This window comes from Rhamphochromis sp. 'chilingali' (assembly GCF_963969265.1).
Source record: "Rhamphochromis sp. 'chilingali' genome assembly, chromosome: 2".
Classification (NCBI taxonomy): domain Eukaryota; kingdom Metazoa; phylum Chordata; class Actinopteri; order Cichliformes; family Cichlidae; genus Rhamphochromis; species Rhamphochromis sp. 'chilingali'.
The window spans coordinates 53,388,787-53,411,801 of NC_137930.1; the positions used below are offsets into that span (position 1 = coordinate 53,388,787).

The following is a 23,015-nucleotide window of genomic DNA, read 5'->3' on the forward strand; positions in this document are numbered from 1 at the left end:
CCGGCGTACTTCATTTTACTGTATCAATAATTTAGAGATGCAGGGGCCTCTTTTATTCTTTGCTCTGACATGAGGTTTACACTCGTGCAGATCTAAACTCTGCAAACAGACGTGTGCAGGGAGTGAATCAGTTTTTCATGTCATGAGATGATCCCTCTCCTATTAACCGGCTTGCCTCTCATCTGGGAAAAGTTCCAAAAAATGGTTTCACACTATTCCCGTGGCGATGAAAAGGTTTACATCAGGTCTTTTACAGTGTGCATTATAGATAACAGACAGAGAGCAGACCAAGAGTGACAGAGGTGAGCTATAAGATTCAAGGCACGGCATCAGATCTTGCACAGCCGCTCTCTGCCACCTGCTGGCGGGGCCCGAAACACACTTGAAGGCTGACCTTCAAGTTCTGCTCGTTTTTCACAGCGATAACAGTTGTGAATGTTCTCACAGATGGCACTTAATATGGACATCTGGGCCAATATATTTCTATTCCCTTGATGATTCATTTTCCAATTATTAAACAATTTTGCAGTGGATTCTGTTCAGTCTGTTTAGGCTTTACTGTGAAACATCTTTACTCATCATTGAGCAGAGCCAATCATCGATGTAATAGAGTGATTCATAAGCAACACTGAATCCAATTTTTTTTCCTTCTCCAGAATCACGAGTTTGTGGACGAGCAGACCTTTCAGGCAAACTGCATGGAGGTCTCCGTAATGAACAAGTCCGGCTCCCGGACCTCCTCCGTGTCCTCGTCTCCGCACGGCCTGGGCTCATGCTGCTCTCGACGCCATAGAAAGAAGAGCAGCTTCAGCCTGCCCAGCACAAATAACCAGGAGCTCAGCACCATACAGATAAGAGAGAGGCCAGTGGCTAACAGGTATGTAGTCTCTCTGACTTCACAGTGCTTTTTGGGATGCTGAGAAATTAAATGAATGACTTGTGTGTTTTTTGATTTGATCATACATCTACAAGTGATGTCACCTCTTCCCTCCTCAATAAATGTGGAGATATGCAGCAACAGCAAAGAGCAACAAATGAACAAGCAGCTACAAGCACAAGGAAAGAAAAAAAAGATCGACAGTACAGCTGGCATATATACAGTATGTAGGTTGTATTGACATAAACGCACTAACGTGCTGTAGTTAATGCTGTTATCCCAGCACAGTATTCCTGTTATCTCGGAATAATCCTCACTGTTTTTCACTGGAACTGCTTCCTGCCTAATTGCTCTCATGAAAACTGTTGAAAGCACATTCAGTGGATTATGCAGAGTAACAGGTCTTTTTTCTCCCCCCCTGTGAGTACCACAAATTAAATACCCTTCCTCTTCATTACAACGGGTGGCAGCAGATTCCCCTGAGCAAACCCATTCCCATAGGCAAGTACAATATAAATGATCTGCAGTTCTTGTTACTTCAGAATGTCAAAAAAAAAAAAGAATCTGCGATTCCAAACTGGGTGGAGTAGTCTGGTGCTATTGCTCTGAAAACGTCTACCGTGTGTGGAACATCATTTCAGTATTTACAATAAAGGACTGTTCTCGGACAGTAAATTAAAAATGTAGGATTTTTACAGCATACGCATCACAGGATGAACCACTTCATAAAGAGGGCGTGTATTCATGCCTGTATACAATCCTCACTCGTGTATACGTTGTACAAGAACATATTAAATAACAGGTTTGTGCCGTGTACATTTTGCAAGCTCAGACCTTTCAGCCTCTTTTAATTCCTTTGTTTTCTTTCACAGTCGCGCCAGCCTGAACGCTAAACTCGACGAGACCGTGCCCTTGAAATGTGATGAACCTTACATCACTCCCTCCATGGTCAGCTTATCTGCCCCGGTGGTGACTTCATCAGACGGGGACGGCTCCACCACCACAGCATACTCTCAGAGCAACATTGTCCGAGTATCTGCCTTGTAGATGTCACGCCTATCTGGTTGGCTAACTGGTCTCAAGAAGCACCAGATGCTGAGGAGAGGGACCACCGAGCATCAACCTGCCATAATCTAAGAAGGATTATAAGATTAACAGAGGTCAAGGGTTTTTTTGAAGTTGTTATCTCATCTGATGTCAAACTCTGCATGGTATTAGTATGATGTGGACAGCTGCCTTGGAAGTGAACCAGCAGATCTTGCTCCATCAAGCACAGCAAGAGCAAGGAAGAGGGCGAGGAACGCGTGGTCATCGTCGTTGCCTAAAAATACTGAGGAAAAAAGAAAAACAACTTTATTTTTGATTATGTAATGTAGTCATATTTGTTGTCTATGATTTAAGGAGGAAATGCGAATGTTTAAAGGTCATTCTCGATGGCCTCTGATGACAAAGCACACATATTCATTGCCTGAAGGCGATCTTTGTGAATATTAAATCAGTCTCCTTTACACATCACGGGACATTCGTTTCACTCACTGCTTGTTACATCGATTGTTTTGAACCCCAACCCCCTTCAATGACATGTTTTCTAACGCTCCCCTCACTGTTGTAAATTCCAAAAATCGTACATCCACCAGAATGGATAACTGTTGTGAATATTCATTAACTGACTCATTAACTAGTTGAAAAACATCGCTCGATGACGAGTAAAATATACTACGCATCCTGACCATGTTTGTGAAATGTGCAAAGTGAAAGTCAAATGACGAATTCTGTGTTAGCTTACATATTTGACATCCTGATATGGATCTGTGTGACAGCCGCTGTCGTTAGTTAATAATTGATACTGAGAACTATACAGGGTATATATTAGTTAGGTCACAAGGTAGAAACATAAGTCAATGTTCTCGGCGGCACTTAACTAATACTAACCCTAATGTGGACACGTGGTATTTGGACTGAAAACTATATGAGAGAGTTTTGAGCATCAATCCCAATGACTTACCAATTCTTATGATATTCAAAAGCAAGCCTCAGTGGAGTTTACTGTGTCAAAGGGCCATTTTGTACACTTTTCATGTTGTAAATATCTCAGTTAGGACTTTCTCAACCGCATTTGAAGCTGGCTCCTCTCTTATTTCTAGATTTAGTTGACACTTGTTGGCATTCTCTTTCTGTCTGTTAACTGGTTGAATTAAGGATTTGCATGCTCTCATTGCCGAATTCTGTTTTATTAAAGTATGTCTCTGCTTCTTGTTGGTTTGTCAGTAAAAACGAGATTGGTGGGAAGGAAACAAGTGAGCCTGGTATGTCATGATGTAAATTCTGCTTTTAATGAAACACAAGTCTTGTCACGGACCACATATGTAAGCGGCAAGGGAAAAGGGGACAAATGATCACACACATTGTGCATTTGGTGCAGTGGATAGAATAAATACTGTAGCTCTATGGAAACATCCATTAAATGACCCATGTCTTTTCTTTTCTTACAAAAAAAGAAAGAAAATAATTAGGTAGATCTGATAATGTTTTTTTCACGACCACTCAAAGAGCATCTTTTATAACAGAATGGCATAATAATTAGGTGCTGCTGGAGGACATGTGAAGACCTGACTGGCCCAGCGGTGGGTCGCGGCTGCAGGGTCTCTGGAGGCAGACTGCAGGCCTCTGTGATTGTTTGACAGAGAGCGCAGCACCGACCCCCCCTGCAGAGCTGATTGCGTTAGTCCAGGCAGCTTCTCACAGCATGCACTGCCTCTGCTCTGCAGTGTTTAGTAACTGCTGAGAAGTCAGCCTGCATAAAATCTAAGATAACGCAGCGGCATATAAAATAATAAGCTTCTTATACCCAAATAAAAAAAAAGAAAAATCCCACTTTGACAACTGGGATTTAATTTAGTTAATATTTGGACAATGACTAGACAAACGTTATTAAATTCTATATTCACTTGCACAGCGAATATGAATACAGTCATTGGGACTAGAGCCACTTAAAAGATGTTTATAGGGGTGGAAAGTCTATCTTTTCTTATGAAATATGGACTTCATCCTGTTTTTCAGCCGATAAAATTCTGAAGAAAACTGAGGGTTTACTGCAGCGTATATGATTGGGTCACTTAGTGACGTGATGCAGGCAACAGACACTGACAGGACCTCCATGTCTTCAATGATAATTATCTGAAAAACAATAGGCAATTTTAAGAATTAAGAGATCTTTAGATTAACTTTGTATAACACAACAGAGATTTTCATGTGAATCCCATTTCATTTACATAGCACTAAATCACAGCAACAGCCCCCCGACGTGTTTTGTATTGTAAGGTAACGACCCTGCAATAATAGAGAGAAATCACAAGCCTATTTCTGCAGGCACTTACCTGTGAGTTTGTGTTTTTGTGAACCAAGTAATTCACCAGGATCGTTGTGATCAGTGGTAACCAGAATAAGAGGAAGGTTAGAATTATATAGCCAGCACGTTTAGCCATTTTGCCCTCTTTCTTTTTGTTTGCTCTCTCTTTACTTGCTTTTGAAGGCATCATGCAAACAGCCCCTTCTACCGCTGGAGGGAGTTGCATTGCTTCTGTTTCGGGGACGTTGCTTGAGACTGGAGGTGAAGCGGTCACCTGAGCCTGTGAGGCAACAGTCAGTGTTTCTCCTTCATTGTTGTTTAGGGCTTGGTCAGGCTCTGTCAGTAAGATAGTAGTAGACTGAGAATTTACATTTGGTGCAGGCAATGATGGGGGCTGCAGGAGGCTGTTTTCTTTGGATTCTTCTTCAGACTTCAGTCTGTCTTTGGACTGTTCCTGTGTGTTGAAACTGACTGACGCCCGCTTTGTGGTTAAGCTCTTAACATTTGAATCAGCATCTCCATTTGACAGATTCACTTCAACCTTCATGACATGGGGGTTTGACTGCTCTGTTTTTAAAGGTTTTTTCTCAGTAAGCACTGTAGCCTGTACTGGAAGGGGCCGAGCTTGTTTTGTTTCTGCATTGCTCATCTTCACTGTATCTTTAAATTCTTTCTTATCCTCTGAATTGATGGAGACAGATTGTACTGATTTTTCTTTGGGTGAATTTGATTCAGCTTGTGTCTGAGCATTGCCTAAGCTCAAAGTGGGGTTTTGCTCAAATCTTCCACATTCATTTTCCACCACTGCGGCTTTTTCTGTCTCCGGCTTCTCTTCATTTTTGTCTTTTGTAGCAAGAGTAAAAGTACCTTTGTCAAATATTTTACGGCTGTGTGATCTCACCAGGGCAAATATGCGAGCGTAGAATCCAATGATGACACCAAAACACGCTGCCCACAGTGGGAATAGCATGTAAAGCCCAAATTTGTCAAAAGAGAATAACGTTTCTCTCTGTTGTCGTTGGCATTTCATATGCAAAGGTGAGTCCCTCAAAAATATCACACAAAAAGCAGACACCAGAATAGCGAAGGTCCATGTGAGAGGAATCAGCGCCTTAATTCGCCTTTTCCTTTGATTGGCTTTGAAGGGCTGTGCAATGGCCTGGTATCTCTCTGCACTTATGCACGCCAGTGTTAACAACTGGATACAGCAGCTGAATGAAAAAGAGGCCATTTGTACATCACAGATGAAACTGTCCACTTTTCTGTTTCGATACACACTCACAACGATGGTTAAGAGAACCGGGCAATCGATTACACATCTCAGAAAGTCTATAACAGCCAGACTGACCACCAGCGCGTTATTGGAAGTTTGCAGGGACTTTTGCCGATACACCGCCAGTATGACAAAAACATTTGCCGCAGCCCCCACAACAGAAGTGCTGGAGAGAATAAAGCTGTTCGCCAGCACAAATGCGATTTCAACGTATTCCTCCAAGGCTGTATTGTTCCCAGAGTCTAGTGCAGGTGTGGGCTCGCCTCTCATCTCTGGATTCAAAGAGCCAACATATTTAGTTCTTTATCATCACTCTTTCCACGCTGACCAAACGCACGTCAAGCCTGCGTCCCTTATCGCCACTGAATGAATAATATTAACTGGTAAACCTGTAGCTCAGACAATTTGCGCCAAAGAATCCGCCCTTTTCATTATCACTCGACAGCACCGGCGGGTCACCTGGGAGTCCTCAGTGTTCACATTCATTAAAAGCTCTGCAGTGTATTCACAGCAGAGACAACTGGGGGGAAACGATGGCTGTTAATTAAATAGCAATTACGTCACCATTGTCTCAATCCTGATATAACTGCAAAAAAAAAACACAAAAAAACCAGGCAGGGGTTCAAATCTATAATGCGGCGATGATGACGGCATGGCACTGTAATGCACAGGATACTGTGCGCATATGTGCGAACTGAACAGCTGTCCGTGTCATATTAATACAGTGCACCACAAAGGTTAAAAGCTTTGCATTAAGCATGCCAGATGGATGACTTGGGAGTTCTTGAATTGGCTCAGGATATAAAGCGAGCAATGCTGCAGGATTATTGCACGACACTGTGTAATCCTGTTTGGAGATAAAGTGTGAAATGCTCTTTGCTTCAAATATGCAACCTATGGACTACACCAAATCTGGGATTAGATTAATATATAATGCATTTTGCTTTTGATCATCTAACATATTAGGCTGATCAAATATCTTCCAGTAACATATGGAATCAAATCAGAAGTTCTGGAAAAGAACAAAATCAGTTATCGCACATCTGACAATATCTGGACGCCAAAGACAATGTGCAGCTTATAACCACAAGATAAAAGATCAAAAACACTTTATTCCGAAGCAGATGCCCATCTGCAATATTTACAGCGCACCAAACAGGTGGGTGGGAACAATGTGAGCAAGAGAGTGAAACAGATTCACACTAATATAACAAAGCTTACATACAGACAAAAAAAAGACAATGTAAAATATTGTAGCAGAGCACTAAACAATTACCTGAAAGATATCACTCAGCTGTGCACAGTGTAATGTGATGTAATGTGACGTGTAGATTTAATTTAAAAATACTGCTACAGTTTTATAACTACAGTGCGCCAAAGGGGAAACTAGCTCTTTCGCCGTGCTTGTGGCTGTTCCTGAAGCCTGAGACTGTGTGGCTGGATTTCATTGACTAGGACCACTGAAAAACTGATCTGCTGCTCACAGACGGAACGGTCCAGCTGCTCAAAGCTGAAGTTTGACTTGTCACATAGTAATTTTTGAGTAAAACTAATGATGGATTGTTACAGTGATTGATTTAAATTAATTATCCTGTTTGTTAGCACCAACTCAAGAGTGAAAAAAAATTCTCCTCAACTGGGTGCTTTTACTCCATCGTTAATCAGCAATGCATTTTTCTCTTCGTGACTCATCGTTGCTTCAGGAACGTGTCACGTGGGACACGATGTCCTGCCTTTGAATCAGACCCAGAGATGTTATTATGTTACCCTTCTCTGAACCGCCTAATGCCCCTTTGAACTGTCTACACAGACGAAAAAGCACAAAATAATACAAATGAAAAATTGCCAGACCACAGACCAGGCTAACCAAGTAAAATGAAAGTCTTTTACTGCCTGACTGACTACTCATTGTTAAAACATGCACAAGGTGAGCTGTGCAGCAAGCTTGCTTAACAAGTGCACCGAAATTTCTCATGTTTTCCTAATGCGATTTTGTGGGTAGAGAAAAACTGATTTAAGCATATTATTTTTTCTTTGCTATTTCCCTAGAATAAAAATAATAATTTTACCGAGTACATTGTGTATTCACAAAGGCGCTCGACAAAGAAATAATGCCGGAGCAATGTTTTTGTGCAGCAGACGTTTGGAAAGTGTGAGAGTTGGGAAAAGGAAGAACTTATTGCATAATCCAAAAACAAATAAAATTATTTGACCAAGCTGTCAGTATTGATTAGACCACGGAGCTGGCTACTGTTGACTTTAATTCAAATTTTTTTGTTGTTGTTGCATAATGCTATCACACAGGAGGATGGTGTGCTGTATAGTTTCCATAAAAACAGATCACCTATTCCCAGAACAGTCCTCCTAATGTAAAAAGGGTCACACAGTCTACTATATGCATGAATTAACAATTCATTACCCAACAGTTCAACAATATTAGGAAGAAAAATAGGAAATGACGTCTTATATGAGTAAAATGAGTAGAAAAAGAGCCACTGCATTAAATTTATGCAAAAAAAAAAGAAAAGAAAAAAAGTCTAGGATTTCAGTTTCCCGCAGTCTTTCTCTGCAGTCTGGGTGTGTTTAACCATAGTGTGTTTAAAAATGGAAAGAAATTGAAAACCACATACATTTTTTATGTAGTGTATTTCTGTTTGTTATATATCTCCTTCAATTCATAAGTAAAAATCATCACTGGTTTTGTTAGTAAAATGTTACAGATCAAAAGAAGAGACTACAAAATAACCACGCAATATAATATTCTAATCAGGAAAATACATTTAAAACAAAAAAATAACACAACATTTACATGGTATTGGGTTGCATTACAGCATTTTATTGTGAAGTTTCCCGTTTTTTTGTCCAACCTTCTGAATATCCCTGTCAGCCTCTGAGCTGATTCTGTTCTCTAACAACGTTGGTACCTCTGTGACAGACTCGAGTCTGTAGGTGTCCTGGTCTGTCTTCTTGATGAGGCACCAGTGAACGCTGACAACCATGACAGCTTTTTTTTGTCACAGAGGCAACACCTTGCTGTGTGTGTTGACGCTTCTGCCAAAGGAGGACAGCCAGCTCCCCTTGTTCACAGAGTGCATGCGGATGCTGACACTGGTGGACCCATGAGGAATGTAACGGCCACAAGACAGCACCTCCAGAGCACAATCACGGAACTGATAGGAAAAAAAAAAACAACCAAGAACAAGAACTGTCAGGAAATATGAGCAATAATTTCACAAACAGTGTTTCTTCAATCTTTGTTCACAATCAAGATTTTATCTCAGTTCTACAGTACCTGTGTGCTTTTACCTGTTTGTTGGAAAAGAAGTAGATGATGGGGTTGTAGATTGGACTCGTCTTGGCAAAGTACATTGGCATGGTGGCAACTAGAGGAGGAATGTGCAGCTCTGGATCTATAACTACCACCAATGACAATGCTGTGTAGGGCAGCCAGCAGGCAAAAAATGCTACTACCATAGCCAACACCATACTGATGGCATGATCATTCTCTTTCTGGCTGGAACGCCCACCTTGTAGCTCCACACTCCTGTTCAGCTAGAAGAGAGCAACGTTGGGCCACATTAAAAGCTAATTACTTGTTTTACTATGCATGCGGTAGACTGCAAGCAAACATAGATAGATGCATGAATTTTAAATGTTGCTTAAATGGTGTAATGAATAAGCAAAAGCTATTACACACCCACCTTATTCATGGATTTCAGCAGTTTAAAGTAGCAGTAGATGATGATTGCAACTGGAATAATGAAGCAGAGGAGTGTGTAGAAAATGAGATAGCTGTAGTTGCTCCATGATCTCTCTTCCCAGGCCAGTGAGCAGGATGTCTGGACCCCCTCAGGTCCGTAGGAGCTCCAGCCAAATAATGGCGCCACAGCCCAAAACAAGCAGAAGATCCAGACAAACAGCAAGCCAAAGATGCTTCTCCGCATCCTCATCTTTAAACCAGCTTTTGGCTTGCATACCACATTGTATCGCTCATAGGCAAGAAGAGTAAGAGTGCAGAGAGACACCAAACCTAGACAAGACAACAACAAGAAAACATAACTGACATTTAGACAGTTCAAGGCATACTCGGATTTCTTTTCTTTTATAGAGTTATCAACTCCAATGATTTTTGAGTATGCTCGGGTGTCATGAAGAAGATATCTGATAAATCTGACACGTGACTAAACTCTACATGCAAAGAAAACATTCATAAAACACAAAAGAAACAAAAGTCATTTCTTGAAATGCTAAAAAAGATGCTCCAAAAATGTAAGATTTTCTAATGTTTCTTGGTTCCCAGGATATTTAAAAGCAGAATGGGAAGCAGAGCCTTCAGCTTTCAGGCTCCTCCCTAAGTCTGGTTCTTCTGGAGGTTTCTTCCTGTTAAAATTGAGTTTTTCCTTTCCACTGTTAAATGCTTGCTTACAAGGATAATTTTCTCTCGATTATTGTAAGGGTCTTTACCTTATAATATGAAGCTCCCTGGGCAACTGTTGTTGTGATTTGGCACTGAAATCTAAAGCATTAGTAATTTTAATTAGTATGTCTCACTGTGACAGAATGACAGTGGCAACTGGATTCATACACTACATTTTATTATGTGTAAACTCAATGTGCTTAACAGAAGAAACAAACATATAAACCTCTGTGTGTAGGTCTGTTTGAACAAAAAAGGTTTTGAGTCTATTTTTGAATGTTGCCACAGATGTAACTGATCTCAGGTCAGCAGGCAGCTTGTTCCAAAGAGCAGGACAACAGTATCTAAAAGAAGCACCATCAGCATATTTGGATCTGATTCTAGGAACGTCAAGATCTACACCTGATCACCAGAGAGGTCTGACTCGGTCATAAACAGTGAGCAAGTCAGAGATGTACTGGGGGTGTTCAAACCATTAAGAGCTTTGTGATCTATTAAAAAGATTTAAAAGGTAATTCCATGCTGTACTGGGAGCCAGTGCAGTGCCTTCAATAGTGGGGTATCATTGTCCTTCATACCTTTAAGAATTCTGGTTGCTGCGTTTTTAATGAGTTGAAGTAATTCTACTGATGATTTGGAGTGTCCTGAAAACACAGCGTTATAATATTCGAACATCCTTGATATGACAGCATGAACCAGTTTCTCAAAGTCAGTTTGAGATAAGAATTTTCCAACTTTTAATATATTTTTGAGTGCTAGAAAGCAGTTCTGGTTAAATGAGTAATTATCAAAACTGAGATCACTGTCCAAAATAATGCCAAGGTCCCTGACTCAGCTCACTGCTCACTGTGTTTCAGAGACAGGGATAATAAATAAGAAACTACAAGTATTTCTGTCTTGTCCCTGTCCAGTTGTAAAAAGTTTCAAGGCATACGGCAATCAATGCAGCTCATTAGTTTGAGAACAGAATTTACATCATCAGAGTAAAATGATAGATACAACTGAGTGTCACCTGCATAAGAATGGTAGAATATAATGTGATTTTATGGACCAAAGGCAGTAAGACAGACAGAAAGTCTGAACTCCAGAAACACACACATACAAAAACACCGCATATAACAACTAAACTTACCAAAGTAATTGACTGAAAATCCCTGGAGCACACAGGCTGTGTGTCCAATAAAATAGGAGCCTTGGTAGTTTGTGATGGTGACCACCAGGGAGCCACAAAGGCCTATCATGAGGTCAGACACAGCGAGGCTGAGGATCAAAACGTTCATTGGCTGTAGGAGAGCCGAATTCCTCAGCATCACGGCTATGACCACACTGTTGTTAAACACTGATAGCACCGTGTTGATGAACATGAGGAAAGAAAGGATGCTGTAGCCCACATGAGGGAAGATGGTTGGTGGTACGGTCACCACCTCAGTTTGGATGGAAGGGAATGGAGAGCTGGAGCTCAGAGGTGTGCTGTTAGTGTCCATGGTGCCCAAACTATCCAGCCTTAATGAAGCATCTATGAGGTCAGGGACTGAACCCCCAGATACTCTCTCCTCAGCTCAGGAGCCAATATCATTGGTTTGATCATTTTTGATCCCTGTCAAAGCACTAGGCTTTTTTTTTTTCTTTCTAAGATCCCAGAGCCTGCACCTGCCTGACAGTTAAAGCCCCAGATGCAATACGGTAAATTAGTCAGTAACACGATTTGGGTGGGGGATTAATCCCAATAAACCCTCTGCTATAACTGTAATTAGAAACTCGAGTGGTTATTAACACCGGTGCAATTAGTCCTGAAAATTAAATTTCAACTATGAAACCTTTTGTTGTTTGTATAGGTAATAATACCAATAACATAAGCAAAGAATGAATGGATTACTCATTCAGTGAACACATACGTGCTAATTAAGTCGGCAGATCAGATCATGCCCTTTTAAATGACGACATAATCACTGGGTTAGGATCAGGCCATTTCCAGTTTAATAAATAATGAAATAGACCGTAAGTAAACACTTCATAAACACATCATTTAAACTACAGACCAAGACTATGAGGTCATGGTTGTGGCCACTGTAATTTTCCCTTTGATATTCCTTTTTTAAAAACTCCAGCATATATATATACATATATATATATATATATATATATGAAATATAGCCACGGTTACAGCACAAAACATTTTACTCATCTCCTACAAAAGTCTCAAACCTAACAAACCCAAAACGCAGCTTCCTTCACACATCAAAAAGCAACATTCATGCTAAATATAGCGATGATGTTCAATTTTTTTTTTCTCCTGAGAAAATTGAACATTTCTCACGTGCTAAAATGAGACATACAGGCTGTACTGTGTGAGAACTCCTAAAACTATTAAACGTCTCAGAACATCAAAGTGCAGTTTGCTTGACAATGTGCAGCAAATAATGACATCAACGGAGATTGTGGCTGGCAAATGTTTTTCTGAAAAAGCTAATTGCAACAAAGTTATATCAGGGTGTTGCAAAAAGTAAATACTGCAGTAACGTAAACAAAGGGATTAAGGCAACGCAGTCTGTAATGTAACTGTAAATATCCATTACACCCACAGATGCAAAGGACATAAAAGGCATAGATGATTTGTGTGCAATTCACAGCTCGAAATAGGAGAAAACTAAAACGGTGCGTGACTGCCCCCTGTTGTTTGTACTGCATAAAATCATCTATTCGTTTAATTAAACAATTCTGTCAAACACAAACTACTCATCTTAAGACTTGTTGTTTTACAAGGACATAAATTACTAATTTAAAGCACAAATTTCATAAACAGTTTACATCAACTGTCACCATTGGAGCTCACTTCAAAATGTGGCATGCTGAAGAAAATAAAATTAAATAAATGAACGAATGATTGAGATCATTCAGCCTCTGCGTTTTGCTTTTTACGGTGGTTTTCTGTTGCTAATCACACTCTGCTTTGGTCCTGTGGAGCTGGAGAGGAGGCACCTAAACCGGCAGAACCGTGCTCGGGCCAGTAGGAGGCTTCGTGCTGCAGAGGAGTACGGCGAGGGAAAAAGGTGTGCTGGAAGTCGTAGTTGAGCAGGCAGCTGATGGAGGCCATGTAGATGTCAGCGAAGCGCGAGAGTCGGCGTGAGAAGTAAGTGGGGTTGTGGTATGTTCGAAAGAGACTTCCAAACTGAGCATTGAAGATGTCCTTGGTATGAGGCCTGTAATATATGAAAACACAACCATCGAGATATGGTTAGATCGATTCCACAATATCTCTAAAAATTATCCAAAATGGTTTTAGATAAATAAAACATTTTGTTATTACTTCATGGCTTCTCTTTCTTTGATCCACTCCTCGACCACAGCTCGAGACGTTGGATCCCTGTGCACCTGTTAGAGAGCAGTGCATAAATGTGAACCAAAAAAACTTTAAGAATGAAATTAAAGTTTATAAAGTACAATAACAATAATAATACAAATAAAAAACTAAGAGGAGGGATGATATACTAGGTTTCTGACCTGCATCTGTTCAATAAGTCCAGTCAGTGACTGTAACCAGGTCATCATGTGGACGTACTCTGGTGTATTCATGATCTTAATCTCCTTCCTCAGCTCAGGAATGATGGCACCCGTCCTCCAGCCATGTTTCAGTGTTAGATCCTGTTGAACAAAAGATCAGTAGATCCATCTTCATGATCATGATAGGCCAATAATTTAGAAATATACTCCTTCAGTCTGGGGCTTGAGCCGTGAATCTTTAGCACAGGGTATGGAGGAAATAAATCATTTGAGTCTGTCGTGTGCTCCTCCATCACTGTCTGGTATGGTGCAGCCACTAAACAGGACAGGAGCAGACTGCAGCGGACTGTACGGGCAGCAGAAAGGATCATCAGCGCCCCCTTGCCCTCCATCCAGGATCTGTACCTCTCAAGAACCAGGAAACGGGCAGGGAAAATCATCACAGACCCCTCACACCCTGGACACAGACTTTTTGATCTGCTGCCCTCTGGCAGACGGTACAGAAGCCTGCAGACCAGGACCACCCGACATAGGAAAAGTTTCTTTCCCCTCGCCATCTCCCTTCTTAACAGTTGACCTGTCACACTGCTCCCACTGCCAAACTGAAACTGCACCTTATGTACATTCTGTAGTATTCATTCCACCTCATTTCATTTCTGTATTTTATGTATATAAGTTTAGATTAGTTATTTATAGTTGGTTTACACAGCTTTGTGTGTGTGTGTGTGTGTGTGTGTGTGTGTGTGTGTGTGTGTGTGTGTGTGTGTGTGTGTGTGTGTGTGTGTTACATTGCTGTGCTTGTGAGCCACCATCTACCGGAACCAAATTCCCTGTATGTGTCTGCACATATTTGGCCAATAAACACGATTCTGATTCTGATTAAACAATAATAAACACAGAACACACAGTGTTTCAGTACTTACGGTAGTATGTCTAAGTAAAGACAGATAACCAGAACTAAACTATAACAATTTCATCTGCTAGTTAAGAGGAACATGACCTCTGAAAATGCCATCTGCAACACATCCAAAGCAGGAACATGTTTTGGACTTGAGTAATTAAAAAGAGGAAACTCAGAAATGTTTCTACTCTGTGCCCACTTGCAGCAATGAGGTCATTCCACAGCCAGACAGCCTGAGTGTAAGCTGTGACTAGTGTAAACTACAAAATACCAGCTTCCATCTCTCTAAACAAGCAAGACGACATAACTGACTCCTGGCTGCCTGCCACCTGCAAGGCATCATGCCAACGATATAAAATCTACCTCTCATAATCAGCTTTTACTGCTAATCAAGTTTATACATATATGTAACCTGCTTTGTCCAAGCTGTTGCCAGTTCCTGAGTTACAGGCATGAAAAGATAAGAGGTGGTGATGTGCTGTGCTACTCATGAGTGAATTTCCCGGAGGAACCTACCCGAGGGATTAATAAAGTTCTATCTATCTATCTTTACAGCAGGTGTGTCATACAAACTTAAGTGATCACTTTAAAAACACATCAAATGTCAATGGGGGGAAAAAATCCTACTGGATATCTGTACTGATACCTACTGTGTAATGTGTTAGGAATGAAAGGAAGCCAGATCATTTGATGAAAATCAAAATGATCAATCTACACTCAGTAGTTTGTATGGTGCCCATGTGGTTACATGCATGCCTGACAACATTGGGCCATGCTTCTAATGAGACAACGGTTGGGGAATCTCCCAGATCTGAACAAGGGCATTACTGAACTCCTGGACAGTTAACGTTCAATCTGGCTGCGTTGGATGGACTAAAACATAATGTCCCAGAGGTGTTCTGCTGGATTCAGATCAGCCGAACATTGAGGTCAGTCAGTGGTATCAATTATGTAATCCTCCAGGAAATGCCTGCATACTCTCACACATGAGGCATTGTCATGTACCAGGAGGAACCCAGCACCCACTGCATCAGAGTAGGTTCTCACAATGGGTCCAGGGATTTCATCCTGATAGCTAATGGGAATCATGGTGCCGTCGGCTAGCCTGTAGAGATCTGTCCCTGCCTCAATGGATATACCTCCCCAGACCTCACTGACCCACCACCAAACCAGTCATGCCGAACAATATTAGAGGCAGCATAACGTTCTCCACAATTATAAAGCCCAAACCAGACCCTTTTATGTCTGTCAGGTGCTCAGGGTGAACCTCATCTGTGAAAAGCACAGGGTGCCCTTCTGGTATTCTATGGCAAATGCCAATTGAGTCCTCAAGCCACTCTCATGGAGTCTGTTTCTACTTGTCTGGTCAGATTCACACCAATGGCCTGCTGGAGGTCATTTTGCAGCTCTGGCATTCTCATCCTGTTCCTCTGTATCTGCTCTTTTGTGCAAAAACAGATCTACAGCCCTGTCTGGCCCTCTTAGAGTAACTGCCTGTCTCCTGGAATCTCCTCCATGCTCCTGAGACTGTGCTGGGAGACACAGTAAACCTTTGGAAATTGCATGTATGACTGGAGGACTTGGAGGAGGAGGAGGAGGAGCAGGAGGAGGAGGAGTGGGACTACTGCAAAACTAGTGAAAAACAGACAGAAAATATGAGGAGGGAAAAAAATCTCTGTGGCCTCCACCTGTAATACCATTCCTGTTTTGGGGGTAGATTTATTGTTGCTCCACTAGTGCACCTGTTGTTAATGTAATTAACATGAAAGCAACTAAAACCTATTAACAACCCCCTCTGCTACTTAACTGACCAGATCAATACCCCAAAGTTTAACTGACCTGATGCTGTGCTCTTATTAAAAAGTCTCCCTTTAATTTATCAGCCAAACCCAATGCAGCGTCTAAGTAACTAGGCTTCAGTGCATTTAGTTGTATATTTCAAACCCTGTTGTCTTCTTCCAGAACAGGTAAGACTTAGATTGTTGTAAAGAATAATCCAGCCTGAGACCTTTGAGTTCTGGGAAAACACACTAAATGGAGCATTATCAAAGCACTGCATGGTCAAAGCGGGGTTCCACTCTTTGTTTGTATTCATAGTACAATAATTTTTAACACTGCAGGCCTTGGTGTAGTTTTAATGCTTTGTTATAAATATGCAACTTACTGCCAAGTCGCTGTAGATGTGATCTCCAAAGTAGAGTACTTTGGATCCTCTCCAGCCGGTCAGCCTGAGGAATTCATAAAGGTTTCCCTGAATACCAAAGTCATACAGAAAGAAAGATTAACCATTTGTTTCATCATGCAGTGTATCCAGTGGGATTTATTAGAATTGTTAAATGAGCACAGTACCTGTTTATAGATCTGCCCTTTTTCCAGCCTGTGAATTCTGTCCCACAGCAGCACACCTTTGTCTGTCACTCGCCTGAAAGGTCTAAAACAAAACGGCAAATTGGATATTTAGTAAAGCGATGCACATTTTTATACAACGATCAACACAATGTAGCCACACTGGCATGTGTTATTTAAGTGCCCTAAAACATAACATGAAGATAGTATGAGAAGCATATTACTTACTTCCTCCTGTCATTAAAGAAACTAGGTTTATCAGCTTGAACAATGACAACATCAAACAAGTCCCTCCAGTCTTTTCCTACGATGAAGTTCATTCCTCGATCCCTGCAGCAAACAAAGATTCTGCTTTTTACTTTGTCAGCAACGCCTTAGAGCTCGTTATGAGGGTGCAATAACACTAAGCTTAGGGTTAGCATGTCAATGCAGCACTAGGCTAGCGTAAACTCAGTTAAACTTGGAAATTGGTCCACCTGTTAATTCATAAAAATGGAGGACAGTCAAATCCAAACCCAGCTGGGCACAACTTAGATTGCCTGTTAATTAAAATATCAACATCTCATTTTAACATTTACACATTTACTAACACAGTTATGAAGCCCATTCTTCCAATTACGACATTAATAAAAACACGAGATCGTGCACATTGTAGCACACATCAGGCCCATCCTGATAACTCAGTGTAACAAAATATTATATCAAAGACATAATTTCAGTGATTTTTCAACCTTTCGAGGTTGGATACGCACAAGCTTGTTATATTTCTGGAAAAAAAGACACTTCAAAAGGCTTCACAGTGAATGATTTACAATGAATTACAAACACCAGCCTGCTGATGTGTGTTTGCCCATCCATAAAACTTGGGGCATTATAAAGCGGCACCAATTAAACATTAGTACACCAATACACGACATTTTTAATTAATCACGTCAACAAACACTTGCACTCTGTTTGCTCTCACTTACACAAAGTCAAAAGGGCTATTGGTAATGAGGAACATCTTTTTTCCTTGCGCTGACAGCTTCTTCAGCACAGCGTGGCTTTGCTCACCATAGCAAATGTACTTCTCTGAAAAGAGAGAGGGGGAAAAGAAACCCTATGCTTTTAATTGTAAATCACAGCTTCATTAAGCCTAAATTGTGTTTTTATTTCTTGGCAACTATTCAGATGTGGCCATATCGTTTCTTTCATTAGTTCAAACTAAGTAATATAAATCAAAGTAAAATTACCAATATCCGCCTCCACAGCTCGGTACATTATGCCCTTGACATGAACATCCCTAATAGCTTCCTGTGAAGAAAAGTAAACAGCCCTTAGCCACAAGTTATAACTTCAGCGACGCTATGTTAACATTCAGGTCCAATAGCAACTTTGCTGTGAATATAAACAGTTGACTTAGAAGCACAAAGCAAGTGCATCTGTGAATACAAATGAATATCAAGAAAGAAAGCCCCAGAGTTTAGTTTCTTTGGTGACACACTGAGAAAGTGTTTGAATCAATGAGTGTGCGAGTAAACTTTCCCCTGAAATCCTGATCCCCTCAGGGAAAACTTAGGATGTTTAACATATACAAAGATTGTTTGATGCACAAAAGAAGTAAAAAATAATAAAATGGGCTTGAAAGTAATTAAAAAAAGGAGGAAGGGGGTGTCCTTGAGCAAACATGAGAAGCATTAGCGGAACAGAGAGTCAGTGTGAGGACTTTTTAAAGACAGCGATCTGACAAATACCCTACAGTGTGACACAGAACTGAGAAGCCCACCATGACAGTTGGCCTCAAAGGGAGAACGCAGATCAGATTTTTCGCCGGTCTCCCTGTGAAGTCGTGGAGCCACCAGAGAACAGACGCACATGGCTGCAAGCGAGCATGCTTGACTAAAATTAGACATTGCTTTTCAGATCTAAATATAAGATGGAACCGAATGGCTGGAGTACCACAGCGCTCCCTGGAAACATGTAAATACAGTTACAGTCATGAACATGTGGCTGGATTTATTCTCATCACACACACACTGGCCTTTTTCGAGATCCAATCAGGAAAAAGAGAGTGCTGTTAAATCATTGCATTAAAACAAGGTACAGCGATAACAAGACAGCTGACCTTTACATCTTTGTAGAGATGGACTGGCTCATAGTCGATGTTGTGCCTCATGAAGAAGTCGTTGACACACGACAGAAGGGTCATCTCAGGCAGGGAGAATATGTCCATGAACTGTTTCATCGTATGGCCATGTGAACTCTGCATTATTAGAGCAGGGCGATATGACCAAAAATATTTATCACGATATACATTTGAAAATCTGCGATAACGATATAACTGATGATATAATTGACACTAGACAAAACACTTTACAACTCCTCAACTTTATAATTGCAAAAAAAACCCATCAATGTATTTTCACTTAAACAAGCAGCTGTTTTAAGTGCATTAAAGTTATATAAAAATGTAACAGTGCAAATGCAAATTCCTTGCTGACAGTTTAACCAAAAGGCATTTCCAGTGAAAACTGGCCGACATATCCTCAGCATAACCATGTATAATATCCACAAAACTTAAAAAGAGGTTATACACATACAATACGGTAATATTATGTTGAAGCACAGTACGTATCACTCCGCGAGGCTCCTGCCTACGATAACCGTAATGCTCCGACAATCCATCAAGCTGTGCGGCTTTGTAGCTTAGCAAAGTCGTACTGAAACATTTGACAGACTCTCGAGCGCCGTGTACGACATAAAATCATTTCGAGGTCAGTAAACACAACCAGAATTCATAAACAAGGTACACGGGATTATAAGGGGCACTGTCGATTTTCAGAAAAATCAAAGGATTGATTTTAAGTGTGCCGTATTTTCCAAAAAACACGGTAATAACGACGGCCCGCTAGCATGCTCTACCAAAAATAGTGTTTTGTTGTGTATCTGACGGATGAAAGCCAAACCAGTTCCACACCACTGAAGTTGCAGCATTTTTACAAACCAATTCTGGTTCATCCGTTTCATTCAACGATCCGCTTTCGCTCTTCTCATTCTGCGTCGCCGCCATGTTCATATGTAAGCAAAGGCACGGCGCATGCCCGTTTTACCCATATTCTGTCGCGATATTTCATTTTCCTATCATTGCCCAACATTATACCGGTATTACCGTGAACGGTATGATATAGCCCAGCCCTAGTCATTATCATAATTATTATGTTTGTTACAGTATCTGTGTGGAGACATGACAGTGTGGAAGTGCTGATCACCTTGCCATAGAAGTCACTCATGATCTCCAGAGGAACATGGCAGCCTTCATACATGGCAATTACTTCTTCGTCAGGAACTGGATGAAGACCTCTGAATCAAAAACATTAAACAATGTAAATTCCTAAACAGCATGTCATTTGTATCGTCATATAAATGGTCACTACTCAGACATGGAATTAACAAAGTGCACACATACCTGTATACAGTTCCCAACTGGATATAGTGAAAAGCATCTATCTTCATCAGTAATGCCTAAAAATGATTAAATATAATCATCATACCGATGGTCCTCACATCGTTCTTAGATTGTCTAAACAGTTTAAGACAATGGAAGCTCCACTCTCACCTTTTGGACGTCATAGTGAAGTCCTCTTACAGCAAAACTTGGAATGTATTCGTACTTTCGCAGGCCCTCTGGATACTTTAAAAAAAACAAAGGTTTACATTTAGTGACAAGAAAAGCATTAGGTTTACTTAAAACCAATGAGCAACATAAATTACCCACAAAGGTAAATGTACTTTTGCACATGGAGCTTAAACAGGGTTGTAGCTTCTTTTAGACCTTAGCACACTGACAACCTTTAAGAATATGTTACATAAATTAACTTGCTTTGTTTTTAGCCAATGCACAACAACCACCGCCTCAAGACGCTTTGGATTGTTTGGTAAAGACCCTAAACCCAAACAATCAGATGACCCATACGAGTAAGCATTTGGTGACAGTGGAAAGAAAAAAACTCCCTTTTCAAAGGAAGAAGCCGGACAGAACCGGGCTCAGGGATGGGTGGCCATGTGTGGGCAACCAGTTATGGTGGAGCGGAGGGGTGACTTAATCAGTAGTGTCAGGTTGTAGAATCATTCACAACACACACCCGGTGGTTAGTGACGAGGATGTCCCGTGCTATGTTGAAGATGAGAGTGTGGAGATGGCTGGAGTAGAATGCCAGAGTGTAGTCGTAGTCGAACCCGTAGATCTCTATGTCTCGCAGACTCATCTCATTGTTGGCAAAAATAGTGTCTGGGTCGACAGAGTTGGCAGTTATAACGGAGATCAGATCTGAGAAGAAAAATAAAAACACAAGAGCTTTCTTCAGCTTATTTGAATTCAGAAATATAAACAATAATACAGATGAGGAATGTATCTGTATATATCCTACCTCTTTCTTAACAAGTGGGCCAATCTCAGCAAAACTTTGCACAGACACATGTACAGCAATTATTAACATCTGTGTTTTTAAAAAATATTTATAATAAATTCTTGCATTATTGTATATATTTCATCTATAATTAATAAGTATATTGCCTACATTGACTGTCACGTCTATTTTATTTATAGCATTATTAAAATCATTTATAGTAATCGGAAGAAGTGAATATAAGTTTTTGAGGATCTGAAAATATGTAATTGTGACAAACATGTAAAAACTAATACATTAGAAAAGGGGGGGGGGGGGGGGGGATGCATTCATACAGCTCTTGATTCTATGCACCTAAAATATTTTATCTATCTCACATCCATGGCCAGTTTAGAGTCACCAACTCACCTGACATGAATGTCTTTGGAATGTGGAAGGAAGCTAAAACATGTGGAGGAAACCGGGAAGCTTCTTGCTGTGAGGCAACAGTGCTAATCACACCAACTCCCAAGGTTACTCTCATTCAGGAGTGGACAAAAGGTGTGTAAAAGAACACCTCAGTCAAACATCAGCACAGCGTTGATTTAACCCTTCAATGTCAACTTCCCAACAAATTCTGACCTTTAAAAAAGATCATTAATCAGTAATGCAATAAATAAAAACATGCAGGTTTTAAGGTTCCGAAATGTAGACATTGGGGATTTGTTAGCATCAGTGATACACAAATAAATCAAGTTACAGGTACAACCTATTTTCCACATTTAGAGTCTGCTGTCTGAGAAGCTATTAATATAGAGCAATGGCGAGATGTAGTTAGTCAGCAGGAAACACAAGCCATGACAGAGTTATAAAGAAACAGCAGCTTTGTATTTAGGGCAGGGCTGTAATTATTAATGAGGAGCCGCCTCACTGTGAACAGTGACCTTACCTCCAGTTTGTCTTTTGGTCTCATCGTAAACAGACCACAGCCTCTCTGTCGTGTTCTGACCGTCTAAGGAGCTGCTACAAACAGATGCTGCGCACTTTCCGGCTCTGGGCTCGTGGGAGAGTAGCTGACCAACTCCCTGGGACACCGCTCTGAAATTCCGTTTCCATAACCGAGACCTTACCGGATGGTAGTGGTGGTGTAACCCCTGTACGACATTACAAAAAATATTGGCCTTCTGCAGACAGTCCGTGTGTTTCAGAAGAGAACAGAGCGGCAAAGACCAGGGCGCCATAGCTTTGTTCAGAGCGTGGCGGACCGTGCGGAGGTTGCGGTGTACTCCCCAGCCGACTGCATGCGGCAACGGGCTCCCTCGGCAAAAACAGAAACTGTCGCTGTGTAGTTGCTCTTACGTCACTTCCCTGTTTGGTAAGGTTACGACCAGCCAGCCAATCAGGAGCTCGTGCGTTTGACGTTCAGTGCCTCCCATAGCCTGAATATATTTATAAATGCATATAAGATGCATATTTCTAATACTTTATGCTTGCTCCTTACTGCCCTTCCATCATTTGGGATCACAGGTAGCCAACACGTAGTAAATGTGTTATTAGAGAGTAGAAATCCAATAAAATATGAGAGCAATAAAAGACTGAATGCTGAATCAAATCTATCTATCTATCTATCTATCTATCTATCTATCTATCTATCTATCTATCTATCTATCTATCTATCTATCTATCTATCTATCTATCTATCTATCTATCTATCTATCTATCTATCTATCTATCTATCTATCTATCCTTTTGGGACGAGGATTATCAGAAAGAGTTGTGTGTCTTTTAGCTTCTGTTTGTTCCGCTGCCCACATAAACATGTAAACAGAATGAGCAAGCAGTAGAATAATATGCACATTCGTGGGAGAAACTTGCACCAGTGTTTTTTCTATCATTTGTGTTTACTATAAGGTGTATATTTTAAGTCAGTAGCTAAATAGTGCCGCTTAGTGGATAAAGATCAGCACTCATTCGCTGTATGCTTGTA

The 23,015-nt window shown here is 40.8% G+C and overlaps 4 protein-coding genes across 6 annotated transcripts in view; 1 reads left to right on the plus strand and 3 right to left on the minus strand.

The window, feature by feature from the left end:
• LOC308392868 (A-type voltage-gated potassium channel KCND2-like) overlaps positions 1 to 3,850 on the plus strand; it is a 32,200-nt gene extending 28,350 nt beyond the window's left edge. The window contains exons 6-7 of one of the 3 annotated variants that reach the window (XM_080876153.1): positions 657 to 877; positions 1,750 to 3,849. In XM_080876153.1, the coding sequence (XP_080732279.1) occupies positions 657 to 877; positions 1,750 to 1,924 (396 nt within the window). In that variant the 3' untranslated portion in view covers positions 1,925 to 3,849. Of the gene's footprint in view, positions 1 to 656; positions 878 to 1,749 lie in introns of all 3 variants that reach the window. The other 2 variants (XM_080876154.1, XM_080876155.1) reach the window with 2 other exon arrangements.
• Positions 3,851 to 3,868: 18 nt separating this feature from the next.
• On the minus strand, positions 3,869 to 5,830 carry LOC308392869 (uncharacterized protein). The gene is made up of 2 exons (XM_080876156.1): positions 4,255 to 5,830; positions 3,869 to 4,054 (listed from the first exon to the last, which is right to left on the minus strand). Exons 1-2 carry the CDS (start codon positions 5,767 to 5,769, stop codon positions 3,896 to 3,898), a joined length of 1,674 nt encoding a protein of 557 aa, XP_080732282.1. The 5' UTR covers positions 5,770 to 5,830; the 3' UTR covers positions 3,869 to 3,895.
• Positions 5,831 to 8,411: 2,581 nt separating this feature from the next.
• On the minus strand, positions 8,412 to 11,714 carry LOC308393152 (parapinopsin-like). The gene is made up of 4 exons (XM_080876676.1): positions 11,049 to 11,714; positions 9,201 to 9,529; positions 8,806 to 9,051; positions 8,412 to 8,669 (listed from the first exon to the last, which is right to left on the minus strand). The coding sequence occupies exons 1-4, from the start codon at positions 11,398 to 11,400 to the stop codon at positions 8,514 to 8,516; spliced, it is 1,083 nt and encodes a 360-aa protein (XP_080732802.1). The 5' UTR covers positions 11,401 to 11,714; the 3' UTR covers positions 8,412 to 8,513.
• Positions 11,715 to 11,966: 252 nt separating this feature from the next.
• Positions 11,967 to 22,364, minus strand: nt5dc3 (5'-nucleotidase domain containing 3). The gene is given in 15 exon segments (XM_080876675.1): positions 11,967 to 12,889; positions 12,891 to 13,116; positions 13,224 to 13,288; positions 13,418 to 13,558; positions 16,483 to 16,569; positions 16,668 to 16,749; positions 16,893 to 16,994; positions 17,633 to 17,735; positions 17,897 to 17,957; positions 18,769 to 18,906; positions 19,913 to 20,003; positions 20,110 to 20,165; positions 20,260 to 20,334; positions 20,786 to 20,970; positions 21,978 to 22,364. Coding segments are annotated over 15 exon segments (1,743 nt in total). The 5' UTR covers positions 22,270 to 22,364; the 3' UTR covers positions 11,967 to 12,850.
• Between the last annotated feature and the right edge of the window lie 651 nt (positions 22,365 to 23,015).

What these genes read in the sequence shown, in the direction of transcription:
- LOC308392869 (XM_080876156.1), bottom strand. Translation starts at nt 5,769, where the DNA reads ATGAGAGGCGAGCCCACACCTGCACTAGACTCTGGGAACAATACAGCC. An exon ending in ACAAAAACACAAACTCACAG is followed by an intron (nt 4,055 to 4,254) that starts GTAAGTGCCTGC and finishes ATTGTTTTTCAG; the next exon opens with ATAATTATCATTGAAGACAT.
- LOC308393152 (XM_080876676.1), bottom strand. Translation starts at nt 11,400, where the DNA reads ATGGACACTAACAGCACACCTCTGAGCTCCAGCTCTCCATTCCCTTCC. An exon ending in TGCTGAAATCCATGAATAAG is followed by an intron (nt 9,052 to 9,200) that starts GTGGGTGTGTAA and finishes GCTCTCTTCTAG; the next exon opens with CTGAACAGGAGTGTGGAGCT. An exon ending in ACTTCTTTTCCAACAAACAG is followed by an intron (nt 8,670 to 8,805) that starts GTAAAAGCACAC and finishes TTTTCCTATCAG; the next exon opens with TTCCGTGATTGTGCTCTGGA.